General features: G+C 38.4%; 1 protein-coding gene across 1 annotated transcript in view; it reads right to left on the bottom strand.

The window, feature by feature from the left end:
* Positions 1-322: 322 nt before the first annotated feature.
* UBE2D2 (ubiquitin conjugating enzyme E2 D2) overlaps positions 323-27,309 on the bottom strand; it is a 59,879-nt gene continuing 32,892 nt past the window's right edge. The window contains exons 2-7 of the mRNA XM_035014270.1: positions 16,292-16,355; positions 9,640-9,671; positions 9,484-9,561; positions 9,291-9,396; positions 3,156-3,249; positions 323-1,251 (exon numbers count right to left, since the gene is read on the bottom strand). Coding sequence (XP_034870161.1) covers positions 1,206-1,251; positions 3,156-3,249; positions 9,291-9,396; positions 9,484-9,561; positions 9,640-9,671; positions 16,292-16,355 — 420 coding nt within the window. The 3' untranslated portion in view covers positions 323-1,205. The remainder of the gene's footprint in view (positions 1,252-3,155; positions 3,250-9,290; positions 9,397-9,483; positions 9,562-9,639; positions 9,672-16,291; positions 16,356-27,309) is intronic.

Raw genomic sequence — 27,309 nt, 5'->3', positions numbered from 1 at the left:
CTATGTACCAAGGGAATGTCACAAGGTTTTGGTGAAATGCAGCTTAGTTTCATTAATAAAGCAGATTTCTTATTTAGTTTAACAGTCATGTTCCTGGAATACTGCACATGTAAGTTTCATGGAAATGCTTTTAAGCTTATGCCCTTATCTTGTTCAGTAAAATTACTTTCAAGATATCCTTTTGACTATGTAAACTGGAATTGTTTCATGATTTTGAAATGCAACCAGTATAAATGAAAACATTTTAGGTACTGGGGGGAAAACCCACCACTAATCTCTGCTAGACAAAGTTCTTAAAATCAAAAAGCCTATTCACACAAAATTATATGTAATGACTGTAGTAATCAGTTTATTACACAGATTAATCATTCTTGAACGTACAAGCTCCAGAGGAGCAATTGGGTCTTTAAATATACACAAGTATTTCCATCAAATGAATTTTCACCCTTACATCCAGATAGACCTAAGCAGTTAAAAACATAAGAAAAATAAGAGCTATTAGCTATGTATTAACTGAGAAACCACATACAAACCAAAGAATGTGGAAGAGAAAAAGGGGCTGAAAGGACAAAGGTTGAAGGGTGGGGAGATGCAAAAGATGTGGGACCAAAGCCCATCACACTTTATGTACTAATAGCTCCAATCCATTTAAATGTTGACCAGTTAAACTTAGACCTTAAAATACAGGATGTGGGTAGAGTTTAATCTGGTTGGTCATAACTTTCACCTAAGACGTAGGTCCTTCAGAAAAAAATGAATACAGAAACAGCTTCGTGTTCTTCACCTTGCTTTTCATAACTGTTCTGAGTTTAAAAGGATTCCACTTAAAAACAATCTCCTACAGGTCAGTGGAGCTTTTCTTCCCCATCCAAGCACACACCATACCCACCACCCCTCACCTTGCCGTTATCCAAATTTAAGTCAATAAGGAAAACTTTTAGTCTCACACCTAGGTTACGCCTGGAGAACTGGCTTGTCACACACACACTTCTCTGCTAGGAGGCAATGTTGGTACAGAAGTACAGTATTTCTAGTTTGTTGTTCCAAGTATGTACAACACGCAGCACTGCTGTATCAGGTAAACATGTGCACAGGGGAAGATGAGGCGTGGGCTCATAGAAAGCAGTCAAATGGAAATCAAAAGGACTTTCTCTTTCAGAGTTCCCCTATCTTTATTTGTAGAGGTTATCCAATAATTTCTTTAATTACATCGCATACTTCTGAGTCCATTCCCGAGCTATTCTGTTGTACCTGTACACACAAAGAGAAGCTTGGCTTAACACAGGTGAGGAGTCAGTCAGAAAGCAACAGATTTCATTCATTATCCCATCTGAAACTTGAGGGGAGTAACTAGTACTATTCAAGCAAAGCCTTCTTATTTATTTATTTGAGTGAGAGAAAAAGAGAGACTGAGAGTGCGAGAGTGTGTGGGGGAAAGCAGGAGAGGGACAAGTAGACTCTGTGCTGAGGGCAGAGTCGGATGCGGGGCTTGATCCCACGACCCTGAGATCATGACCTGAGCCGAAATTAAGAGTGGGACGCTTAACTGACTAAGCCACCCAGGTGCCCCTCTTTCTGAATTTCTAATAAGCAAATGACTTGGGAAATGCCTTTTGGAAGGCATTCATGCTCACCTAGATACTGGACAAAATGGTTCTCTCATCAAAAAATTTGTGTGGGGCATCTGGCTGGCTCAGTTGGCAGAGCATGTGACTCTTAATCTCAGGGTTATGAGTTCAAGCTCCATGTTGGGTATAGAGATTACTTTAAAAAAATTTTTTAAGGGGCGCCTGGGTGGCTCAGTCAGTTAAGTGTCTGACTTCAGTTCAGGTCATGATCCTGGAGTCCCATGATCTAGCCCCGCATCATGCTTACCGCTCAGTGGGGAGTCTGCTTCTCCCCCTGCCTCTCACCCCGCTCCTGCTCGCTCTCTCTCAAATAAATAAAATCTTTAAAAAAATAAAATAAAAAAAAAATTTTTAAATCTTAGAAAAAATTTTTTGTGAATGTATACACAAATAGAAAAAAGTATGATCTAATTTTATTCTGAATGCAGCCAGAAATACAGGACTATAGATACTATTCAGAGCTAAACACAGACAAAACTAAACTAAGAACCAATTGCTGTTCCAATCCCCCACTCTTGGTGTAGCTCCATTTAAAAATATACTATCTAGGGGTGCCTGGCTGGCTCAGTCAGAAGAGCATGTAACTCTTGATCTTGAGGTTGTGAGTTCAAGCCCTACGCTGGGTATAGCAATTACTTAAATAAAAACTTAAAAAAAGTAAAAATAATAAAAAATAAAAACATACCATCTATAAGCCTCTCTAATCCAACAGAAGTAATTCTTAATCCTTTATATTTTAACTTTAGAAAATTATCCACTCTCTCCCACCTATTTTCTCCTATAGTCTGAATGAATAATACACAAAATAAAAAAATTAGAACACTTTCAGTTACTATCTTTTTCGATATCCTGACCACTCTTCAATAATTCATAGTACAATTCTAAAATATGTAAATTCTACCTTAAGTTTTGTTTTTAAAGGAAATTTGGGGCTTTCATGTCTTGTTGCATTCACTCCCTTTCTTCTTAGATTATGCCAAATGGCAGAAAATCAATTCCCATTAATTTACAAATACCTACACCAAAGACAGAAGGGCTCTTGATGCAAAATGCTTTAATGTCAAAAGCCAAGCAAAAGAGGGGCGCCTCGGTGGCTCAGTTGGTTAAGCAACTGCCTTCGGCTCAGGTCATGATCCTGGAGTCCCTGGATCGAGTCCCGCATCGGGCTCCCTGCTCAGCAGGGAGTCTGCTTCTCCCTCTGACCCTCCCCCCTCTCATGTGCTCTCTCTCATTCTCTCTCTCTCAAATAAATAAAATAAAAATCTTTAAAAAGCCAAGCAAAAGACATAAGGCTCTTAAAAAATACACTATAGAGTTTTTTTGACAGTGGGAGTCATTTGAAAAAATTAGAAATAAGATCAGCATCCTCAACTTATAATGATATCCAATGCAAACACTCTTCTTTCTGTCCCCAGGTGAGTATACTAGAACTTCATTTTAAATATCTGACCCATACTCAGCCCTGAGTTAAGATCTGAGACACAAACCTCTGCATCCCACCATAAGTACTTTTCTAGTCGTACTTACTTTTCTCTATCTGTTTTGTAGATCCGAGCAATCTCAGGCACTAAAGGATCATCTGGATTGGGATCACACAACAGAGAACAGATGGACAAGAGTACTGTAATGGGGAAAAAAAAAAAGTATAAATTAGTAGAGGATAAAAGCAAAAGGTTGAAAGAAACATGAGATAACAACACATGAGAAAATTCTAAGAACCTATTCATATTGTAGTGCCTAGTAGATTTGTGAGCTCTACCTAACTTGATAGTTACAATAATCAACAAAAACTCATATAAGATTTATCTATATATATCTATATCTATATATAAAGTAAGCTGTGTTGTTTTTTTTTTTCATGTAAGATTTCTCTTGAACCCCTAAGGATGCTGGCCCAGGCTGATGAAGTGATTTGCACAATGTTCCTGTTAGTGAGTAATTAGAGTGGAATTAGAATTCAGGTCTTTCAAATCCTAGACCAACAATACTTTTCATAGGCAGTAAAATTCAATTTTTAGAAATCCATGTACAAAGATAAATGGTTCTCAAATTTCCAAAGACAACCACACTACTGAATGCTCTTAGAACTGACAACCATGAAACCCAACAATCACTGTTTTCTCAATGACAAGTATTACATTCAGATGCAATAGATTTATTTCATTTTTAGTTGAAAACAATTTAGTCTAAGAACATGAAGGCCAGTATTTGCCCCCAAATGGGGCTGGCCACACTCATTACACAGGATACAACATACCAAGGTCTCAAATTCTTTTCAGTGACACTTTAGAATCTCAACGAAGCCATTTCCTCAGTGATAAGCTCGAACATAGCAGACAAATCTCAACAGTACAATTGCCTCTGTTCAAATTTGTTATAAACTTATATATTCCTTATTGGATGCAAACAGGAGGCCAAGGCCACTAATTACATTAAATCCAGGAGCCTCTGACATACTGAAATAAATTCCAATTCTTCTATTCTGATGCAACACAACTTAGCTGTCTTATTTCTCTCTAATATTCTGCAGCAGGAGACAATGATTCTGAGCCCACTTTATTCCCAAAACATCAAATTCACCAGGAATATAATTTATTCATTTTCCTACCAAACCTATTCTATAGAGATCAAGGGCTTCTGAGAGGTGAAGAAAAAGTTCACATGCCCTTAATCATTCAGTTTGTTAACAAAAAAGCTATTTCCTTGCCTTAAGAGTATATGGAAAATAAAAAACATCAGGAAAGATGTTTTCTGACTCTTCATTCCTGTTGCCCACAATTCTGGCAGATGGCATTCCCAAAACATCTTCTCTTCCCATTGTCAGGTGTATCACCTATGCCCTCTTCAAGCACAGAACATTCTAACAGCAATAAGGAAAGATTTCATGTATTTCCTGGAAATGACAACAGGAAGTTACAGATTTTTGAATGTTCATGAAATTATTGATTATAGAAAGAAGAAACCTGTCCAGCCCATCAAATTGGCAAGAGTTCAACTGAATCTTCACCTAAAATCAGACATGCTACTAAGTTAGTATTTGTTACAAATTCCCTTATTTACTATTCCAATTATTCCAATAAGGCAATCTTAAAAAAAACTTTTTTTTTTTTAAAGATTTTATTTATTTTTTAACAGAGTGAGAGACAGCGAGAGAGGGAACACAAGCAGGGAGAGTGGGAGAGGGAGAAGCAGGCCTCCCGCCGAGCAGGGAGCCCGATGTGGGACTCAATCCCAGGACCCTGGGACCATGACCTGAGCCGAAGGCAGAAGCTTAACAACTGAGCAACCCAGGCGCCCAAAAAAAATTTTTTTTGAAGAGATAACTTTTCTAACTTTCTTTCCAGGAAAGAAAGGTGGGGTGATGGTTATCTGGACATGGTAAAAGGATTCTTACTGTACTACTCAGGGACCTTTATTTCATTAAAAAATGATTTTGTTTTATAAAGTACTATTTCTGTATAAAGAGAATTACTCCTATTTCTATAACCTGCAGAGACTCTCCACTGAAGTGACTTAATTTTTACCTACATATACATTTTTCATCAGTATACACTCATTTTCATTAGTGTCATAACCCACTGTCACTTACAATTCTAAAAACATATAATTAAGTGGCTTTATGGCACACTTAACTGCTTCTTTTAAGCTTTCTGTGTATTTAGATCCCTAACATATATACTCAAAGTGGAAAGAATTTTAGGTCAAAGCTACTGCCCTCAAAAAAGGAGTAATTATCATCACATACAGGATTCAGGCCTTTCACAGACCGGCTTGCCCACACATTCAATTTACAAAAGGGAGTCATTAAAACATTAAACTTAGGTACATTGATATAATCAAATTCAACAAAATGGAACTGCAATTATTTTTAAAGATAGCTTTCCAGATAGAACGTAAGTCAAATAAACTAAGAGCCCTTATGATTTAGAGTAACTGAAAAATCAACATTAGGCACACAAGGGGGAAGGAAAAAATGTTCGGTAACAATTCCAGTTACTAGAACTTCTCACTCCTACACACACACACACACACACACACACACACACACACACAATTCTACCTCTCTTGGTCCCTTACTAGATTTCTATCTTTACTGCTACTTGCTGAAGGAAGAATAACCATGCCAGTAAATCATAAGAACAAGATTTTCATAAGCAGCCCTTGAATTGTAAGGGGGCCTACATAAGAAAAGGACCCACTTATCTGGAAAACTATTTCAGACACAGTTTTTTTTTAAAAAAGATTTTATTTTTTGTTTTTTTTTTAAAGATTTTATTTATTTATTTGAGAGAGAGAGAGCATGAGAGGGGGGAGGGTCAGAGTTTTGAAAAGAGGACTTCCTGCTGAGCAGGGAGCCCGATGTGGGGCTCAACGTGGGGCTCGATCCCGGGTCTCCAGGATCATGACCTGAGTTGAAGGCAGTCACTTAACCAGCTGAGCCACCCAGGCGCCCTAAAGGTTTTATTTTTTTTAACAATGTCTACACCCAACGTGGGGCTCCAACTCACAACCTCAAGATTATGAGTTGCACGCTCTACCAACTGAGCCAGTCAGGGGCCCCTCAGCCACGACTTTTAAAAATGTGTTCCTCTAGTTTTTTGTTTATATTTTTGGCTAGGATCCCATAAATTTTAATTTAATGCCCCCAGAATATTTTGTTTCCTTTAAAAAATTTGTCAAAGCATACAAGTCTTATCACATTTATAACATCAAAGTTAACATGATAAATATCCAACACTTTTTACAACAGTGTCTTTACCCTAGTTATTTCAGTGCTTACAAGAAACCAATTAACTGTGCATTTTGTTTTTTTAGAACTTTACAATAATGATGAATTAATTAGAATCATCGTCCCTATTTTACAGATGAGCAAAGTGAGGAACAGAGAAGCTATTTTGTCTCAAATCTCATCCAATAAGAGATAGAGCTGAGATGCAAATAGAGGCAGTTGGATCCAGAATCGATGTTCTTTTTTTTTTTAATATAGATTTTATTTATTTATTTGAGAGAGAGAACAGAGGGAGACTGAGAAGGAGAAGCAGACTCCCCACCAAGCAGAGAGCCCGATGCAGGGCTCAATCCCATGACCCTGAGATCATGACCTGAGCTGAAGGCAGATGCTTAACTGACTGAGCCACCCAGGCACCCCCAGAATCTATGTTCTTTTTTTTTTTATTCTTATGTTAATCCCCATACATTACATCATTAGTTTTAGATGAAGTGTTCCATGATTCACTGTTTGTGCACAACACCCAGTGCTCCATGCAGAATGTGCCGTCCTCAATACCCACCACCAGGCTAACCCATCCTCCCGCCCCCCTCCCCTCTAGAACCCTCAGTTTGTTTTTCAGAGTCCATCGTCTCTCATGGTTCGTCCAGAATCTATGTTCTTTACCAGAACTATGTTGCCTCTTGTCTAAAGCTATACATTAAAGAAAAGATAAAATATAACTTAGGATAAAAAAGAATTTTCATACAGCAAATTTTTTCTTTCTAGCTACCCAAATTATTTCTTTCTAGCTACTTAACATACTTTTCTATATAACTCAATCTACAATGTATACAAATTTAGCTCTTTTCTGCCTTTTTTTAAAAAAAGATTTTATTTATTTGAGAGAGAGAATGAGATAGAGAGCATGAGAGGGGGGAGGGTCAGAGGGAGAAGCAGACTCCCTGCTGAGCAGGGAGCCCATTGCGGGACTCGATCCCGGGACTCCAGGATCATGACCTGAGCCGAAGGCAATCGCTTAACCAACTGAGCCACCCAGGTGCCCCTTTTCTGCTTTTTTTCAAACACAGTATTTTTCACAACATTTGTAATGATCAATACTCTTTTAAATGTGTGTCCTAGAATTGATTTATTTCTTCCTCTACTGTTGGGCCTATAACTTCTAATTTTCAGAAATAACACTGTCACAAATGTATTTCCACACAAAACTTTTTTTTTTTTTAAAGATTTTATTTGTTTGAGAGAGAGAGAGCACAAGCAGGTAGGAGGGGGAGAGGGAGAAGCAGACTCCCCACTGATCAGGGAGCCCGATGCGGGCAAGACACAAAATTTTTTTTAGCACTTGAGGCCGTCTTCTTAGTACAAATGAACGAAACTAGAATTACTGGATCAAAGGGAAGTAATGATTAAATCTCTTATCTTGAAATACATACTGACAGACTGGGCTATACAAATCTATACTTCTGTCTGTAGTATGTAAGCACCCATTTCAATGTACTTCACCAGCATTTGCTTTTCTTTTTACAAGATCTTTGTTATTTAAAAAGGTGAAAAATGGGAATTTTTTAAAAAGAAATTTTTTTTTTTAAGATTTTATTTATTTATTTGACAGAGAGACACACAGTGAGAGAGGGAACACAAGCAGGGGGAGTGGGAGAGGGAGAAGCAGGCTTCCCGCCGAGCAGGGAGCCCAATGCGGGGCTCGATCCCAGGACCCTGGGATCATGACCTGAGCCAAAGACAGAAGCAAAACGACTGAGCCACCCAGGCGCCCCAAAAAAGAAATTTTTCATTTCTTTGATTATTTTGCTCCTTTCTGTCCATTCATCTGTTGGGATCTTTTTCTCTTACTGATTTTTATATATTTATATATATATTTTAAACATATTAGCCCATTTATCTCATTTGCAGCCTACTTCTTACATTTGTATTTTGACAATTTTTATCTCACTTGTGATTTCATTTGGATATAATGTTGAGGGGCTGTACAATTTCAAATCAGCATATAAGAAAATGTTTGTTAACCACTCAGTTCATGGACATAAAAAAATCCCCAACCTACTCAAGTAATTAGGTTTTATTTAGAACTATTGGATATTTCATCACAAAATTAGTAACTAATTTTTAATACACATTTTCAAACACACAAGACTATATACCACAAAGATTAAGAGGATCAAATAAAATTTTTTTTATTAAACTGGTCACCTTAAGAGAATGAATCTGTTTCTGACAGAAACCTCAAGACAAGAGCTGGTAAAACCTTACAGAGTTTGAATATGAATTTACCTATACCTTGTTCTTCAAGAACCTAAAGTCTGTATCTATACCACAAGCATTCCTCTAAAAGGGCTATTATTTCCTCTTATGGAACAGTATCTATCCTTATCATTTACGGATCTCAAGGTTGGAAGAGGCATTAATTTTTTCTACTTTAACTTTGCTCTAGAAGAAATTCAAACCAAGTGGCCATTTTCCAACCTATGCCTGAACAGCGTAACGGACAGAGCTGTCAAGACACCAGAATACCTATGCCTGAAAATCCAACTCCCTCCAGTGGTCTCGAGGTCTACTCAAAAAAAATAACAGGGACCACTACCTCCTCTTAAAAGGAATACGAATAATCATTTCAAAAAATAAGTAACCTTTAAAAGACAAAAAACAGGGACGCCTGGGTGACTCAGTTGGCTGAGTGTCCGACTGCTGATTTCAGCTCAGGCCATGATCTTAGGGTCGTGAGATCAAGCCTGGCGTAGGACTCCATGCTCATCGCAGAATCTGCTTGAGATTCTCTCTCTCTCTCTCTCTGCCCCTCCCCCTGATCGTGCACACACTCTCTCTCTAATAAATAAATCTTTAAAAACAAGTAAGTAAAAAATAAAAGACAAAAAACACTACTGCTTTATCTTAATATCAGATACCCATTCCATTACCTTTTGAAATAGTTAGTGCTGGAGACCACTGTGACCGGAGAATATCAAGACAAATGCTGCCATTACTGTTAATATTTGGATGATAAATTCTTGTTGTAAATGCAACCTACAGAAAAAAGGAAAACTTTTTGTAAAATGGTTTATTAATATCATAGAATGTACATTAAGAAAACAAGTGCCATATCCCAATTACCTTAGGTGGCTTGAAGGGGTAATCTGTTGGGAAATGAATTGTCAAGAAAAATACTCCACCCTGATAGGGACTGTCATTCTGTTGATAACAAGAAAAGTGGGATTAAAATGAGTGAATTATATAAGCATTTATTCTAAAATCAATCTGAATACTTACTGGCCCCATTATTGTAGCTTGCCAATGGAACACTGAAAAAGAACAAAAAATCACCATGAAGCAATCTCCGATGTACCTACACCATAATGACATATCATTCCCTGTCTAACCCAGTTCATTTATAAGCAATATGATAAGTCCTGGGCAAGATGAGGAATCTAAATCAAGTTTGAGTCTGAAGAGAGAAAAGAAAATGACTAGTACAGTCTAGAACACTGATAAGGTACTCAAAGAGAAAGTATTTTGGCTAGAACATCATGAAAATTTGTTATCAGGGAGACAAAATTCTTGACAAGGCCCAAGGTTTCACTTTTAAACAGGCATTTCTTACCTATAAGGGTAAAAAAGAACCAAAAGATTCAACTCTTTAACTTGTTATGTCATTTCCCCAACACATTAGTATATAATATACTCCTTTTATAATACTGGTATAGAGGAGGACTGTAAAGTCAAAGTAGATAATATTCAAATTAGGACTCGTTTTTACAGCAAGAAAAAATTTCTGAGAGCACTCATGTATTGGTCTTTAGAATTACTAGTCCCTCACTAATAGATGAAAGATCAATAATTATGTCTCTTTTTAAAATGATCTAGAATCTACAACATCAACAAAGCAGAGAAAGACAAACTAAACGAAAACCACATTAAGATGGAATTTAATTAACAAAAGCATTTGAAGACCTACCATTAAAATCTTAATTGAGTATTCTGCTACACAGGTCAATTATAAGAATACCTACTGGAATCACTGACTTAGGTTTCTCTCTGGAGCTCTCCTACACTCCTAGATCTCCTTCTGGAAGTATCAAAAAGAAGGGAAGAAGGTAGTGGGAGAATATCTAATCCTGACTCAAATTCTATGGTTTGGTAAATAGTTCCAAGAATCACTACAGATTATGCGGTGCCTGGGTGGCTCAGTCGGTTAAGCGTCTGCCTTCAGCTCAGGTTCCTATCTCAGGGTCCTGGGATCAAGCCCCACATCGTGCTTTCTGCTTCCTCCTCTCCCTCTGCTGCTCTCCCTGTTCATGATTTCCTGCTTGTGCTCCCTCGCTCGTGCTCTCAAATAAAATCTTTTAAATTAAAAAAAAAAATCACTACAGGTTCCAAGTAGAAAGAACTCTCCAGAAATAGTTACTAAGCAAAATATGTGGCCATAAGCATAAAATATTGTTGTATTTTATATGAACAACTATACCTCAAAAACCTTTCATTTAAGGATCAATCTTAGCAGCTGTTAGAAATAAAAAATGGTAATGAATTACAAAGTTTTGTTAGTTCCAAAACCAGCAAACAAAAACTCCACTCTGGTTTGACGATGAAAACCAAATTACAGAAACTAAAAGCTACAACCTCTTTTATGAGAGTTTAAATGTGAAGTTCACAGCTCAATGATTACTCTTTAGGATACTCAAAGATGAAGCTTTAAGGCTAAAAGGGAACAAGAATATTTGTTATAGTTTGAGACTGAATCTCAGGAGAACTACATTTGAATTCAAGTACAGATCTCCAGGGAGTCAGATTCACCAAAATTTCAAAACAAAAGAAAATGAAGCAGATTGTATGACCAATAAATCTTTGGCTTACTTTTCCTTTCAGGGCCTATACTTCTCCTGCTTACCAGATCTTCACAGAAAAATGGGAAAAAATGTAGTGGTACACTAAAATCTGGACATTTAAAAATAAAGCACTGTATTACTAAGTTCATTATTCTTCCTTCTTTCTTTATTTTTAAAGTAATCTCTACGCCCAATGTGGGGCTGAAACTCACAACCCTGAGATCAAGAGTTGCATACTCTACCATGTGAGCGAGCCAGGTGCCCCTATATTATTTTAAATATAAAATAAGGACTACCTTCTTACACTAAATATCAATAATGTGCTGAAGGATTTGAGAGCTAGAAGAGTCAAAGGAGCTCAAAAAGTTTCGTTGTAACCAATAGTTTCTCTTTTCTGAAGATTAAATTCTGCCTCCTTATAATATTTAGCTACCCAATTACACTCTGTTTTATCCTTATACAATTCATCAGGAAGACCTTATCAAGACTTTTTTTTTAAGATTTTATTTATTTGAGAGAGAGAGAGAGCACAAGAGGGGTGAGCGGGAGAGGGAGAAGCAGACTCCCTGCCGAGCAGGGAGCCCGATGCGGGACTCGATCCCGGGACTCCAGGATCGTGACCTGAGCCGAAGGCAGTCGCCCAACCAACTGAGCCATCCAGGCGCCCTTATCAAGACTTTTTGACAGTAATTTATCTCAACTGTTCTCAAGCACTCCCTGAAGTTTTCAGTATTATATCAGCAAAGACTATCTAGATGACCATGTATAAGGAAGTTATTCTGTTCCTAAGGAGATTTTCCTTATTCTCTTAGAAGGTAGGTACTGTTGACAGTTCAGTGGTAGGTGAATCAAGACACTTAAGTAGAAAGGCTAGGAGTTAAAGGAGAGCTATTATTTTTTAAATAGCTGTAGAGAGATAATCCATATACCATATAATTCACCCACTGAAAGTGTACAATTCAGTGGTGTTCAGAACATTCACAGAGTTGGGCAACATCACCACAATTTTAGAAATTTTCATCACCCCCAAAGGAATTCCTACCCCATATCCATATGCAGTTACTCCACATTCCCCCCAAATCTCTAGTTCTATGCAACCATTATCTATTTTCTGTCCTATGAATTTATTCTGAATATTTCATATAATGGAACCATACAGTATGTGGCCTTTTATATCTGGCTTCTCTCACTGGGCATGTTTTTAAGGCCCATCAATGTTGTAGTATATATCGGTACTCCCCTTCTTTTTATTGACATGTAATATACCACTGTATGGACATACCATCTATATCCCTTCATCAGATGGTGGGCATCTGGATTATTTCCACATTTTGGCTATTACAGCTGCTGCTTCTATGAACATTAATGCACAAGTTTTTGTGTGGACATGTTTTCATTTTTCTTGGATATATACCTACGAGTGAACTCACTGGGTCATATGATAACTCTGTTTAACTTTTTGAGGAACCACCCATTTTCTGAACTGGTTGTACCATTTTACATTACTATCAGCAATGTATGAAGGTTCCAATTTCTCCACAACCTCATCAACACTTATTATCTGACTTTTTGATTCTAGCCATCCTAGAAGGCATAAAAAGTGCTATTTCATCACAGATGTGATTTGCATTTCCCTGATGACTAATGATACCGAGCATCTTTTCCATGTGCTTATTGGCCAACAACTGCACATCCTCTTTAGCAGATCCTTTGCTTATTAAAAACAATAATGGATTGTTTATCTCTACATTGTTGAGTTACAAAGAGTTTTAAAATATTTTGAATAAATTTCCTTATCAGAGAGATGACTTGCACAAATTTTCTCTCATCCTGTTGTCTCTTTACTTTCTTGATGGTATCATTTGCAGCACCTAAATTAGACTTCATTAAAATGTACAATTTACCTATTTTTTCTTTTAATTGCTTATGCTTTGGGGGAGTTTTATTTAACTCTCAAGGATAATAACTTTTCTATCTGAGAAAGGAATGTGATAATAACAACTATGTGAAGCAAAGGCCAATTATTCAGCACACTGAAGAGAACTTCAAAAATGAATTCTATGCCCCAGACTTCAAACACTTCTTTTTTTTTTTTTAATATTATTTATTTATTTATTTGACAGAGAGAGAGAGAGAGTGAGAGAGGGAACATAAGCAGGGGGAGTGGGAGAGGGAGAAGCAGGCTTCCCGCGGAGCAGGGAGCCCGACGTGGGGCTCGATCCCAGGACCCTGGGATCATGACCTGAGCCGAAGGCAGACGCTTAACGACTGAGCCACCCAGGCGCCCCCAGACTTCAAACACTTCTAATGAAAGATAAGCCACTCTCGGGCACCTGGGTGGCTCAGCTGGTTAAGCGACTGCCTTCGGCTCAGGTCATGATCCTGGAGTCCCTGGATCGAGTCCCGCATCAGGCTCCCTGCTCGGCAGGGAGTCTGCTTCTCCCTCTGACCCTCCCCCCTCTCATGTGCTCTCTCTCTCATTCTCTCTCTCTCAAATAAATAAATTAAAAAAAAAAAAAAAAAGAAAGATAAGCCACTCTCAACTTTGAGGAATGTACCGGAAATAAAATCACTTTTTCAACTGAAAGACCACAATGATGCAGGTGGATTGTATGATACCATAAACGACAAAACTAAAATCAGAAAACTTGAGAATGAGGGGCACCTGGGTGGCTCAGTCGGTTAAGCATCTGCCTTCAGCTCAGATAATCTCAGGGTCTTGGAATGGAGACATACATCGGGCTCTCTGCCCAGTGGGGAGTCTGTTTCTCCCTCTCCCTCTGCCCTTCCTGCTCATGTGTTCATGTTCTCTCTCTAATGAATAAATAAAATACTTTTTAAATGTTTTAAAAATTTTATTTATTTGAAAGAGGGAAAGAGAGAGCACAAGCAGGGGGAGCAGGAGAGAGAGAAGCTGGCTCCCTGCTGAGCAGGGAGCCCAACGTGGAGCTCTATCCCAGCACCCTGGGATCATGACATGAGCCAAAGGCAGATGCTTAACAGACTGAGCCACCCAGGTGCCCTAAATAAAATCTTAAAAAAAAAGAAAAGAGGGTGCCTGGGTGGCTCAGATGGTTAGGCGTCTGCCTTCGGCTCAGGTCGTGGTCCCAGGGTCCTGGGATCGAGTCCCGCATCGGGCTCCCTGCTCAGTGCAGAGCCTGCTTCCCTCTCTCCCTCTGCCATTCCCTCTGCTTGTGCTCTTCTATCTCTCTGTCAAATAAATAAATAAAATCTTAAAAAAAAAAGAGAGAAGAAAAAAGAAAACTTGAGAATGAGCCCACTTTGGAAACCACCATGAGCCTCTCTCACTCACTAGATTCTTCTCTAAAATAGTTTACAATTTCTACTCCACTCACCTAAATGACCAATTGTGAGGCTTAAATGAGATAATGCATGTTAAATTACTTGGCCTATCCGTTTGGTATCAAACACTATAGTTACTCATACTGGACAAATATGGATAATGTAAATGGGATTTTTTTATCATATGTAGTTAGCTTTATAATTTATTACCACCTATCTGTTTATATGTAAAGCAATCCCTGTAAAAGGGCCTTGCTTTCTTTTTTTTTTTTTTTTTTTTTTTTTTTTTATTTTAGGGTGCCTGGGTGGCTCAGTTGGTTAAGCGACTGCCTTCGGCTCAGGTCATGATCCTGGAGTCCCGGGATCGAGTCCCACATTGGGCTCCCTGCTCGGCAGGGAGTCTGCTTCTCCCTCTGACCCTCCTCCCTCTCATGCTCTCTGTCTCTCATTCTCTCTCTTGCAAATAAATAAAAAAAAAAAATCTTAAAAAAAAAATTTTATTTAAAAAAAATAAATTTTATTTAAAAAAATGAAAATTTTATTTAAATTCAATTTAGTTAACATATAGAGTGTTATAATATTTTCAGAGATAGAATTTAGTGATTCATCAGTTGCATATAACACCGAGTGCTCATTACATCAAGTGCCCTCCTTAATGCCCATCACCCAATTATCCCTTCCCCCCAACGCACCCTCCCCTCCAGCAACCCTGTGTTTCCTATAGTTAAGAGTCTCTTATATTTTGCCTCCCTGTTTTTAATCTTATTTTTCCTTCCTGTCCCCTTGCTTTGATTCTTAAGTTTAGCAAACCAAAACCAACATTCTTAAGCAAAATCAGGAAAAAATGTTAAACACAAGCTAATATAACCTCTTACTTATTGTCTTAATGTATATACTTCTCTTACAAAATTGTTTCCAAGTATCTTCTTTTTTCCTATTTGCTAAATATTACTTTTTTGTGATTCAGTTTTGTGTCATAAAGCACAGTCTGGTTCAAATATCCTCCTTTTAAAAGAGGCTAGAAGATGGTATAAGGGGAAAAACTGTTGAGACAAAGTTAAACAAAAGGATAATTATTATCCAACATGTGTGATAAATTATTTTATATAGGATTAAGCAGATAAACTGGACATTAGAAATAAACTACCTGTCTTCACAAGCATGAACCAGTGGAAGGACAAACACCATATACAAACACACACACACACTACACTACCCCCCATCATCCTGTTACTATTTTACTTAAAGAACAAGAGCTAGTTGTAAGTAAAACCTCAAATATTTGACCCCAGGAAAATACCCAGAAGAGTTGAAGGATACGTAGGAAGGGGTTAGAACAACTACACAGACAATATCTGGCAAAAAAGGTTCAAAATTAATACTACAGAAGAAGATGGGATACATATATACAGTATTTTTTTTTTTAAAGGTTTTATTTATTTGAGAGAGAGAGACACAGCGAGAGAGGGAACACAAGCAGAGGAAGGGGGAGAGGGAGAAGCAGGCTTCCCGCTGAGCAGGGAGCCCGATGCGGGGCTCGATCCCAGGACCCTGGGATCATGACCTGAGCCGAAGGCAGCCGCTTAGCCAACTGAACCACCCAGGTGCCCCGAAGATGGGATACATATAGAACTGCATCTTTCGTGGATAAGTAAGGGTAAACACTGCCTCTTCCTGCAGCATAATTGTTTTTTCACACAAAAAATAATCTTGAGATATATTCATCAGTCCCAGAGTTCCCCAGAGGCAGATGGTTATGCAGTTTTACTCCATCATTCCTTTTAAATACTTACTATCATCTCCAACAGGACCTGCTGAACACTGTGCTGGGGGGTCCCGTGCCAGGTCATTCAATTCCTTAAGAAAATAGAAAGGAAAGAAATATATTCAACATAAATGTAACTTTAACCAATTAATAAAATTTTCACTCATACCAATATTGTCTATCCCACTATTAAAATTTTTTTTAAGGAATACTCCTCCAAAGTCAGACAGGGATGGATTTGCGAATCTTTAAGTTAAAGCATTTTGGGAAAAGGCGAAAGATTTATATGATCTGAAGAGAAACCAGAGTATTTTGGATTCTTCTTCTTTTTGGGGGGGGGAGGGAGAGAGAGAATCTTTTTTTTTTTTTTTTTTAAAGATTTTATTGATTTATTTGACACAGAGAGAGAGACAGCTAGAGAGGAAACACAAGCAGGGGGGAGCGGGAGAAGCAGGCTCCCAGCTGAGCAGGGAGCCCGATGCGGGGGCTCGATCCCAGGACCCCAGGATCATGACCCGAGCCGAAGGCACACGTTTAATGACTGAGCCACCCAGGTGCCCCAGAGAGAGAGAATCTTAAGCAGGCTCCACACCCAGCACAGAGCCCAATGCGGGGCTCGATCTCACAACTCTGAGATCATGACCTGAGCCGAAATCAAGAGTCAGACACTTAAATGACTGAGCCACCCAGGTGCCCCAGTATTTTGGATTCTTGAATGCAAATGTATGTTTAAAAGTGGGTCATCTTTGCTTTGTTCAGAGTTTAATAAGTAACTATAAGGAAAGAAACATGTATTATATACTAAAGAGCTATAACAATGGTTTTAAAGTAAAAAAATTACTAGTTTTCAAAAAAGAAGTTGCATTTCAAGGCTAGTTTTTGAACCAGAAAACTATTAGGTTACCCTTAGGATGAGTTCTTGAAGTCATCAATGTTTCAAATGATATGAGACAATCTGACAAGATGTTGGTATCTTTTCAGCTGATAGGGACTACCAGGGTCCCAAAGGTCGTTGAAAAAATTTAAAAAGGGATATATTGAAAAGGCTGGATATATTAAAAAGGCTGAAGTAATAAAGCCCATCACAAAATTTTGTAGTCAGAGACAGATCTACCTGTAGTAATGCTCTACAACCAGAGACCAGCTTCTTCGCCATTTTAACATTAAGAGCCCACAAACCTGAGAATTGTTATTGGGTGGGAATTCCTGAAAAAACCACAAAGCAGGAAATCATATTCTATTCCTTTCCCTCTTGGCTTGGTATTAGAGATTAAAAACAAGGGCTAGTTTTAGATTATGATTTTTTTTAAAGATTTTTTTTTTTTAATATTTATTTATCTGACAGAGAGAGACACAGCAAGAGAGGGAACACAAGCAGGGGGAGTGGGAGAGGGAGAGGGAGAAGCAGGGTTCCTGCCGAGCAGGGAGCCTGATGCGGGGCTCAATCCCAGGACCCTGGGACCATGACCTGAGCTGAAGGCAGCCGCTTAACTGACTGAGCCACCCAGGTGCCCCGATTTTTTTTAAAGATTCTATTTATTTATTTGACAGAGAGAAAGCACGAGCAGGAGAGAAGGGTAGAAGGAGAAGCAGACACCCCGTCAAGCAGGGAGCCCAATGCGGAACTTGATCCCAGGACTCTGGGATCATGACCTGAGCCGAAGGCAGACACTTAACCGACTGAGCCACCCAGGTGCCCTGGATTATGTTTTTAATTAAAAAAAAATTTTTTAAAGTTATCTCTATACCCAACGTGGGGCTCAAACTCATGACCTTGAGATCAAGAGTTGCATGTTCAACCAACTGAGCCAGACAGGTACCCCAGATTATATTTTTAAATGACAAAAGTAAAAACAGTAAAATCTAACATTTTAAAAGTACAATAGAACGTATTCAGAGCCTGTGGGGCTCCTGGGTGGCTCAGTTAGACGTCCGATTCTTTTTTTTTTTTTTTTAATATTTTATTTATTTATTTGACAAAGTGACAGCAAGAGACGGAACACAAGCAGGGGGAGTGGGAGAGGGAGAAGCAGGCCTCCCGCTGAGAGGAGAGCCCGATGTGGGGCTCGATCCCAGGACCCTGGGACCATGACCTGAGCCGAAGGCAGATGCTTAACGACTCTGAGCCACCCAGGCGCCCCATAAACTTCCAACTCTTGATTTCAGTTCATGATCTCAGGGTTGTGATATTGAGCCCCATATCAAGCTCCGTGCTGGGCGTGGAGCCTGCTTAAGACTCTCTTTCTCCCTCTACCCCTTCCCGCCCCCCTCTCCCTCTAAAACAACAGCAACAACAACAAAGCACTATTCAGAGCTCAGAAATAAACTCATGCTTATATGGTCAATTAATCTACGACAAAGGAGGCAAGGATACACAATGAAGAAAAGACAGTCTCTTCAATAAATGGAAAACTGGGCAGCTACATGCAAAAGAATGAAACTGGACCTCTTTCTTACACCAAACACAAAAATAAACTCAAAATGGATTAAAGACTTAAAAGATTAAGACCCGAAACCACAAAACTCCTAAAACGTAGGCAGTATACTCCTGGACATCTGTCTTAGCAATATTTTTTGGATCTGTATCTTCAGGCAAGGGCAACAAAAACAAAAATAAACAACTGGGACTATATCAAACTTAAAAGTTTTTGCATAGCAAAGGAAACCATCAACAACAACAAAAAAGGCAACCTACTGAATGGGAGAAGGTATTTGCAAATGACTGATCTGATAAGGGTTAATATCCAAAATATATAAAGAATTCATACAACTCAACACCACAAAACCCCCAGTGTGATTAAAAAATGGGCAGAGGACCTGAATAGGTATTTTTCCAAAGAAGATATATAAATGGTCAACAGGCACATGAAAAGATGCTCAATATTACTAATCATGATGGAAATGCAAATCAAAACCACAATGAGCTAACACCTCACACTGATCAGAATGGCTAGTATCAAAAAGACAAGACAGGGGTGCCTGGGTGGCTCAGTCCGTTAAGTATCTGCTTTCAGCTCAGGTCATGATCCCAGCATCCTGGGGTCCAGCCCCACACAGAGCTCCCTGTTCAGCAGGGAGTCTGCTTCTCCCTCTCCCTCTGTGTGTTGTACACTCTCTCTCTCAAATAAATCTAAAACAAAAAAAGACAAGACATAACATGGTGAGGATGCAGAGAAAAGGGAATTGTTGTGCACTGCTGCTAGGAATGTAAACAGATGCAGCCACTTTAAGAAAAACATTATGGAGGTTCCTCAAAAAATTAAAAATAGAAATATCATACGATCTAGCAATTTCACTTCTGGGTATTTACTCAAAGAAAATGAAAACACTAACTGTAAATGATACATGCTCCCCTAATGTTTACTACAGCATTATTCACAATAGCCAAGATATAGAAACGAACAAAGTATCCATCAATAGATGAATGGCTAACGATGATGTGGAATATATATATACAATGGAGTATTATTCAGCCAAAAAAGTAATGGAATCTTGTCATTTGCAACAACATGGACAGACCTAGAGAGTAGTAATGCTAAGTGAAATAAGTCAGACAGAGGAAGACAAATACCATATGATTTCACTTATACATGGAATCTAAAAAACAAAACAGATAAAGAAACAAAACAACACAGAAACAGACTCATAAATACAGGGAATAAACCTGAAGCTGTAAGAGGAGGGTTGTGCGGGAGGTGGACAAAATAGGTGAAGGTGATTAGAAGGTACAAACTTCCAGTTATAAAACAGATAAATCACAAGGATGTGAAGTACAGCATAGGGAATATAGGCAATAATATTGTAATAACTTTGTATGGTGACAAATGGTAACTACATTTATCATGGTGAGCATTTCATAATGCATTTAAATGTCTAATCACTATGCTCTACCCCTGAAACTAATATAATACTGTATGTCGCCTAAACTTCAATCTAAAAAAAAAAAACAAAACAAAACTATTTAGAAGCTTATGAGTTCTATGAAGGTATGATTTAACATTCCAAATATTATATAGCTTTTAATGTACAGCACATAGTTATTTCTATAAGCCCCTTCCTCTGAGTTAACTTACTCAACCAGTCATTTTGGTACATCAGTTATTCTGTAGTATCCTACCTGTAAGCTTGGAGGACAAAGCATAGACTACAGAAATAAAGTTCTGGGGGCACCTGGGTGGCTCAGTCGTTAAGCGTCTGCCTTCGGCTCAGGTCATGATCCCAGGGTCCTGGGATCGAGCCCTGCATCGGGCTCCCTGCTCAGCCAGAAGCCTGCTTCTCCCTCTCCCAATCTCCCTGCTTGTGTTCCCTCTCTCGCTGTCTCTCTCTCTCTGTCAAATAAATAAATAAATAAAATCTTTTAAAAGAAAGAAAGAAAGAAAGAAAGAAAGAAAGAAAGAAAGAAAGAAAGAAAGAAAGAAAGAAAGAAAGAAAGAAAGAAAGAAAGAAAAAGAGAGAAAGAAAAGAAAAGAAAGAAAGTTACTTCTGTATTTTTTTTTTAAGTTTATTTATTTTTTCCTTGCCCATCTCAAGAAAAATAACTGGGGTACCCGGCTGGCTCAGTCAGAACAGCATGCAACTCTGAATCTTGGGGTTGTGAGTTTGAGCCCTAAGTTGGGGGGAGAGAGTCTTAAAAAAAGAAAAAACCCATTGTACAGTTCCCATTCCCAAATGTTACTTCTAATACAGGTCAGTATAACTAAGAACACTTGCTTGATTTAAAACATAAAGTCACCTATTTTTTAAATTATTTTCTTTAGTAATCTCTATACAAAACACGGGGCTTAAACTCACAACCCCGAGATCAAGAGTTGCATGTTCTTCTGACTGAGCCAGCCAGATGCCCCGAAAATTATCTATTTTTCTTTAAAGATTTTATTTATTTATTTGACAGAGAGACATAGAGAGAATGGCAACACAAGCAGGGGGAGTGGGAGAAGGAGAAGCAGGACCCTGGGATCATGACGGGAGCCCAAGGCAGAGACGCTTAATGACTGAGCCACCCAGGCGACCCTTTTTTTTTTTTTTTAAGATTTTATTTATTTATTTGAGAGAGAGAGTGAGCAAGCCAGAGAGCACAAGCAGAGGGAGTGACAGGCAGAGGGAGAAGCAGGCTCCCCGCTGAGCAAGAAGCCCAATGTGGGACTCAATCCCAGGACCCTGGGATCATGACCTGAGCCAAAGGTAGATGCTTAACCAACTGAGCCACCCAGGTGTCCCAGTTATCTTTTTTTTTTTTTTTAAAGATTTTATTTATTCATTTAACATACAGAGAGAGTGCGCACAAGCGGGGGGAGTGGCAGAGGGAGAGGGAGAACAGACTCCCCACTGAGGAGGGAGCCCGACATGGGGCTTGATCCCAGGACCCTCAGATCATGACCTCAGCCGAAGGCAGATGCTTAACCAACTGAGCCACCCAGGTGCCCATTTTTTTTAAATATAGTAATAAGTTGCTATTAAAATAAAACTTGAACCGGGGCGCCTGGGTGGCTCAGATGGTTGAGCGTCTGCCTTCGGCTCAGGTCATGATCCCGGCGTCCTGGGATCGAGTCCCGCATCGGGCTCCCTGCTCCTCGGGAGCCTGCTTCTCCCTCTGCCTCTCTCTCTGTCTCTGTCTCTCATGAATAAATAAATAAAATCTTAAAAAATAAATAAATAAATAAATAAATAAATAAATAAAACTTGAACCAAACAAGTTATTCTGACGTCCTACCATGTACATTAAATGGAATTTTATTTGTGCTTTAGTATTTTGTTCTCACATTAAGTCATCTTTTTCCATCTTGAAGGAACAGCAAGGTTTAACACCAAGAGCTAAGACTTCTCTAAGTTGAATATAAGATCCATCAGTCCGTGTCATGAGCCAGTATGATATAATTAATTTTAAAAACCTCATCCAAACTTATGCTAATAGACACTTAACACTCATTCAACATTTCCTTGGTTCAAGGCACTGATATGGATGAATCTCAAAAGCATAATGCTAAGTGAAAGAAATCAGATATAAAAAGACTACATTTTATATTATTCTACTGATAATGACATTTTAGAAAAGGCAAACTTATAGAGACAGAAAACAGATCAATAGTTCCAGGGGCTGGAGGGAGTTGGAGGGGACTAACTACAAAAGGACATGAGAAAAATTTGGGAGGTGATGGAAATGTTCTATATGATAATTTTGGCAGAGTGCATAACTGTGTATATATTTATCAAAACTCAAACATACTGTATACTTAAAATTGTTGAATTTTATTGTATGTAATATATATAAATCAAAGGTTTTGTTTTTTTTTTTTAAAGATTTTATTTTTTTTAAAGTAATCTCTATATCCAACATGGGGCTTGAACTCACAGCCCCAATATCAAGAATCCCATGCTCTACCGACTAAACCAGCCAGGCACTCCTCCATCCATTTTTCTATATGCATAAAATATCTCCTAAGAATACACAAGAAATTAGTTAACAGTACAGCTGACCCTTGAACAGCTTGGGGGTTAGGAGTACCGACCCCCTGCACAGCTGAAAATTTGCACATAAATTTTGTCTGCCCCCAAAAGCTAATTATGTATTTGCCTTCAGGAAGGAAAGCCTGCTTTAGGGGTAAGAATGGGAACTCTATGTATTTCCTTTATACCTTTTAAATTGTATAACAAGTGTATTTATTGCCTATTTGAAAAAGAAATTACCAGTTTTGACTGTAAATCTGGATTAAAATAAAACAGCTATTAAAAGTTGTAACCATTTAGAGGGTAATCAAATAGTGAAAACCCAGTTACACTGAATAAATATAGAAGCTACACAATTTGATGTCTTTGCATCAAGATGAAACTGAAATTGAATCTTAAAATTTAATAAAGGCACTGATCTAAACAGATAACTTTGGCAGAAGAAATACCATAATATATCAGAGAGTTTTTTAACATTTGGCTTTATATCTATATATTAATTTCTTTGACTTCTTATTCTAAAAGAAACTGTATTTAGATTCATCTTATATATCAAACAGCAAATTATACATTACTGGGAATGAAAGTGGGGCTAAGACAAAACCAAAAATCAAGGAATCTGTTTACTGAAAAACTTTTCTGTAGAAAGAACAAGAGAGGAATAAAGCATATATTTAAAAATTTAAGGAAAAGAGGGTGGAGGAAACTCTGACAGTTAAGGTAGGGAATACTCAATTTTTTTTTTCTTTCTTCCTTTTTTTTTTTTTTAAGTAGGCTCCATGCCCAGTGTGGGGCCTGAACTCATGATCCTGAGATTGAGTCGCATTCTCCACTGACTGAGCCAGCCAGGCACCCCAAGAATACTTCATTTCCAAAAAGATTTTATATTCGAACTTTCCTTGAAATCTAAAAAATAGTAAAGATTTATTTATTTATTTCTGAGAGGTGGGGAGAGGTGGGGGAGAGGAAAAGAGAGTCCTAAGCAGACTCCACATAGAGCATGGAGCCCAAGGTGAGGCTCAATCTCACGATCCTGAGACCATGACCTGAGCCAAAACCAAGAGTTGGATGCTTAACTGACTGTGTCACCCAGGCACCCCTTGAAATCTAAAAAATATTAAAAGAAAGTCTTATTATGGGAGCAAACTATAGATCTTACTGTATAGTTCTCAATTTAAAAAAATTATTTGATGCTATATACTCCCCTTATTTCTAGGTATATAGCAGAACTTGTATTTTTAAAGATCAAAGGTTATAAACAATTTTGATTCTCTGCAACTTTCCTAAGTGTTTTTCATCTTAGTTCAAACAGCCCTATAACCTTATACCAATTATTTTAAAGTTTAATTCTCTGTGGATTTTTAAAGAGATTTTTATGTATTTATCTGAGAGAGAGGAGAGAAACAGAACACTCATGCATGTAGCAGAAAGGGGAGGGGTAGAGGGAGACAGAGAAGTAGACTCCCCACTGAGTGGGGAAGCCAGACCCTGGGCTCAATCCCAGGACAAGTGAGCCACCCAGGAGCTCTTCTATGGACTTTTTTTTTTTTTTTTTAAAGATTTTATTTATTTATTTGAGACAGAGAGAATGAGATACAGAGAGCATGAGAGGGAGGAGGGTCAGAGGGAGAAGAAGACTCCCTGCCGAGCAGGGAGCCCAATGCGGGACTCGATCCCAGGACTCCAGGATCATGACCTGAGCCGAAGGCAGTCGCTTAACCAACTGAGCCACTCAGGCGCCCCTTCTATGGACTTTTTAATACATTTCCTACTACTATCTTTTTTGGCTCCGGAATAGGATTTCCAATGAAGAGATATACAGGGATAACAGTGACTTACAGTATTCCTGAAGACTATCTATTTTCCAGAGGATTTAAAATGAATCACTACTAAATAGAACACTAAAACCTCTGAAAGCCTCAGATATTTCTGTATTATAGAACTATAGCAGAAAGGAAGGAACCTTCTTAACTTTTAGACGGGATGGAGTCCTGCAAGGGGTATGTAGGTTTTCCTTTCACTTTCTTTCTCTCTCTTTTTAAAAGATTTTTATTTGTCAGAGAGAGAGAGAGAGAGAATGCACAAGCAGGGGGAGAGGCAGGCTCCCTGCTGAGCAAGGAGCCTAATGGGGAACTCGATCCCAGGACCCTGGAATTATGACCTGGGCCGAAGGCAGCCACTTAACCAGCTGAGCCACTAAGGCGTCCCTCAAATAAATAAATCTTAAAAAAAAAAAAAAAAAAGGGTCACATGCTGCACTGATTAAGCTAGCCAGGTGCCCCTAAAATTACACATTTTTAAAACTTGGGAGATATTATTGGGGCAACTGGGTGGCTCAGTCCATTAAGCACCCGACTCTTGATTTCGGTTCAGGGTCATGGGATCGAGCCCTGAATTAGGCTCCACACTCAGCATGGAGTCTGCTTGAGATTCTCTCTCCCTCTCTCTCTGCCCCTCACCTTGCTCGCGCTAATAAATAAATCTTTAAAAAAATTGGGAGGTATTAACTCATAGTTATCCTAGATGAGTTTAAAAGAGAAATATGTAATTTCTGACAATATCAAATTATAAAATCTCAAATTATCTGGTATGATAGACTTAATTCCCTGGCACTGTCAAATATTTTCTATTTCTCTTTTCTAGTGCTGCCTTCTACTATAAAGACAGACATGATGCAAACATTTAACAATTTCAATCTTTCCCTTCTATAAGTAGAAGTGGTAACCTTATTCGAGATTAAAGTCTATACTCCTTTAAAAAAAAATTTTTTTTTAAGATTTTATTTATTTATTTGGCAGAATGAGAGAGTACAAGCAGGGGGAGCAGGAGAGGGAGAGGCAGGCTCCCCGCTGAGCAGGGAGCCTGACGCGGAGCTTGGATCCCAGGACTCCTGGATCATGACCCAAGCTGAAGGCAGTCACTTAACTGACTGAGCCAGCCAGGTGCCCCAATGTGACACTTTTAAAATAAACGTTTAGGGGCGCCTGGGTGGCTCAGATGGTTAAGCATCTGCCTTTGGCTCAGGTCATGATCCCAGGGTCCTGGGATTGAGCCCCACATCCGGCTCCTGGCTCAGTGGGGAGCCTGCTTCTCCCTCTGCTTCTCCCCCTGCTTGTGCTCTCTCTCTCTCTGTGTCTTGAATGAATAAATAAAATCTTTTAAAAAAATAAAATAAACATTTAAAAACATGATAACAACACTACATTGTTTAAGGACACATGGAAGAATAAAAAGAATGCAAGGAAATGATAAATACTAAATTCAAGGTGATCATTACTTCACAGATACACAGGGAGCTTCTTAAAGATCAGAGTTAATATGGCAGGGCGCCTGGGTGGCTCGGTTGGTTAAGCGGCTCAGGTCATGATCCTGGAGCCCCAGGATCGACTCCCACATTGGGCTCCCTGCTCAGCGGGGAGTCTGCTTCTCCCTCTGATCCCCCCCCTTCTCATGCTCTCTCTCTCTCATTCTCTCCCAAATAAATAAATAAAATCTTTTTAAAAAAGTTAATATGGCAATATTAATATTGGGCAAAACTTGGTAGGTTCATGGTGGGTATTTTTTTCTTTTTATTTTTTTAAAAGATTTATTTAATTGACACAGAGAGAGACAGTGCAGAGCCGGAGGAGGGCTCAATCTCATGACCCTGATCATGACCTGAGCAGAAATGAATAGTTGGATGCTTAACTGACTGAGCCACCTAGGCACCCCAATAGTTTCTTTCTTTAGATGACTGGCATTTATTTCCTATTTTTCACTATCACAATGCTTTGGTAAATATTCTTATTCTTGCATATACAAATTTTTCTAAATACTGCTTCAATTTAACTAGAAAAAGTACCACGTCTCACTTTAAACCATGCAATAATGCTCTTTATAATGTATGGGTGTTTAAAATTATTTCCTCAATCTATACACATATGCAAAAATAAGTGTGCTGTACTCACTGTTCAACAAATTAGAACTTGCAAAGTTGATCAATGTCTAGAGAAGGGAAAATTACCCCTAAAACATGCTTAATTAGGAGACCAATTCATCTGCTCACCTCCAAAAACATGGAGATAAACATGACAGACACTGTCCCCCATTTGAACCTTCATTCACCACCATTTGGTAACCCTTCTTCAGGTCCAGATTAGCAGCACATTTCTTGCCCACAATCATTAAATGTGTAAGAACACTTTAATCATCACGTTCTACTACAGATATCTGGGATATATGTTTCTTAGGTATCACCAGAAAATGTGTTGGTGCTTGAGGGAAACTTCTTTTTAATTATAAATGTCTTATCAACTCTATAGTTAACGTTTCAATGACTAAAGTGGAATTTTCTTTTAAATGTCTACACGGATGGCTATTTTCTAAGTTTGTAAAAAATTCTACATGTCCTTCCCTTCAATAATAGGTCTACCAAAAAAATCACATGGATATTTTTATACTACAAGTATTGAAAACCAACCATCTCATGTGTAAGCATATTAATGAAAATAAATTTCTGTAAGAATGATAACAGTTATCCCATAACCTGTTTATGTTCTTGACAATATTAGTAGGGACAAAAGGCAGAATTCAGGTTTTCTAAGTCTTAATTAACATTCTTTG

Source organism: Mirounga leonina, unplaced genomic scaffold, assembly GCF_011800145.1.
Source record: "Mirounga leonina isolate KUSES-001 unplaced genomic scaffold, KU_Mleo_1.0 Mir_168, whole genome shotgun sequence".
Lineage (NCBI taxonomy): Eukaryota > Metazoa > Chordata > Mammalia > Carnivora > Phocidae > Mirounga > Mirounga leonina.
The sequence above is the reverse complement of the archived record's forward strand: the minus strand, read 5'-3'. Positions and strand labels throughout refer to the sequence as shown.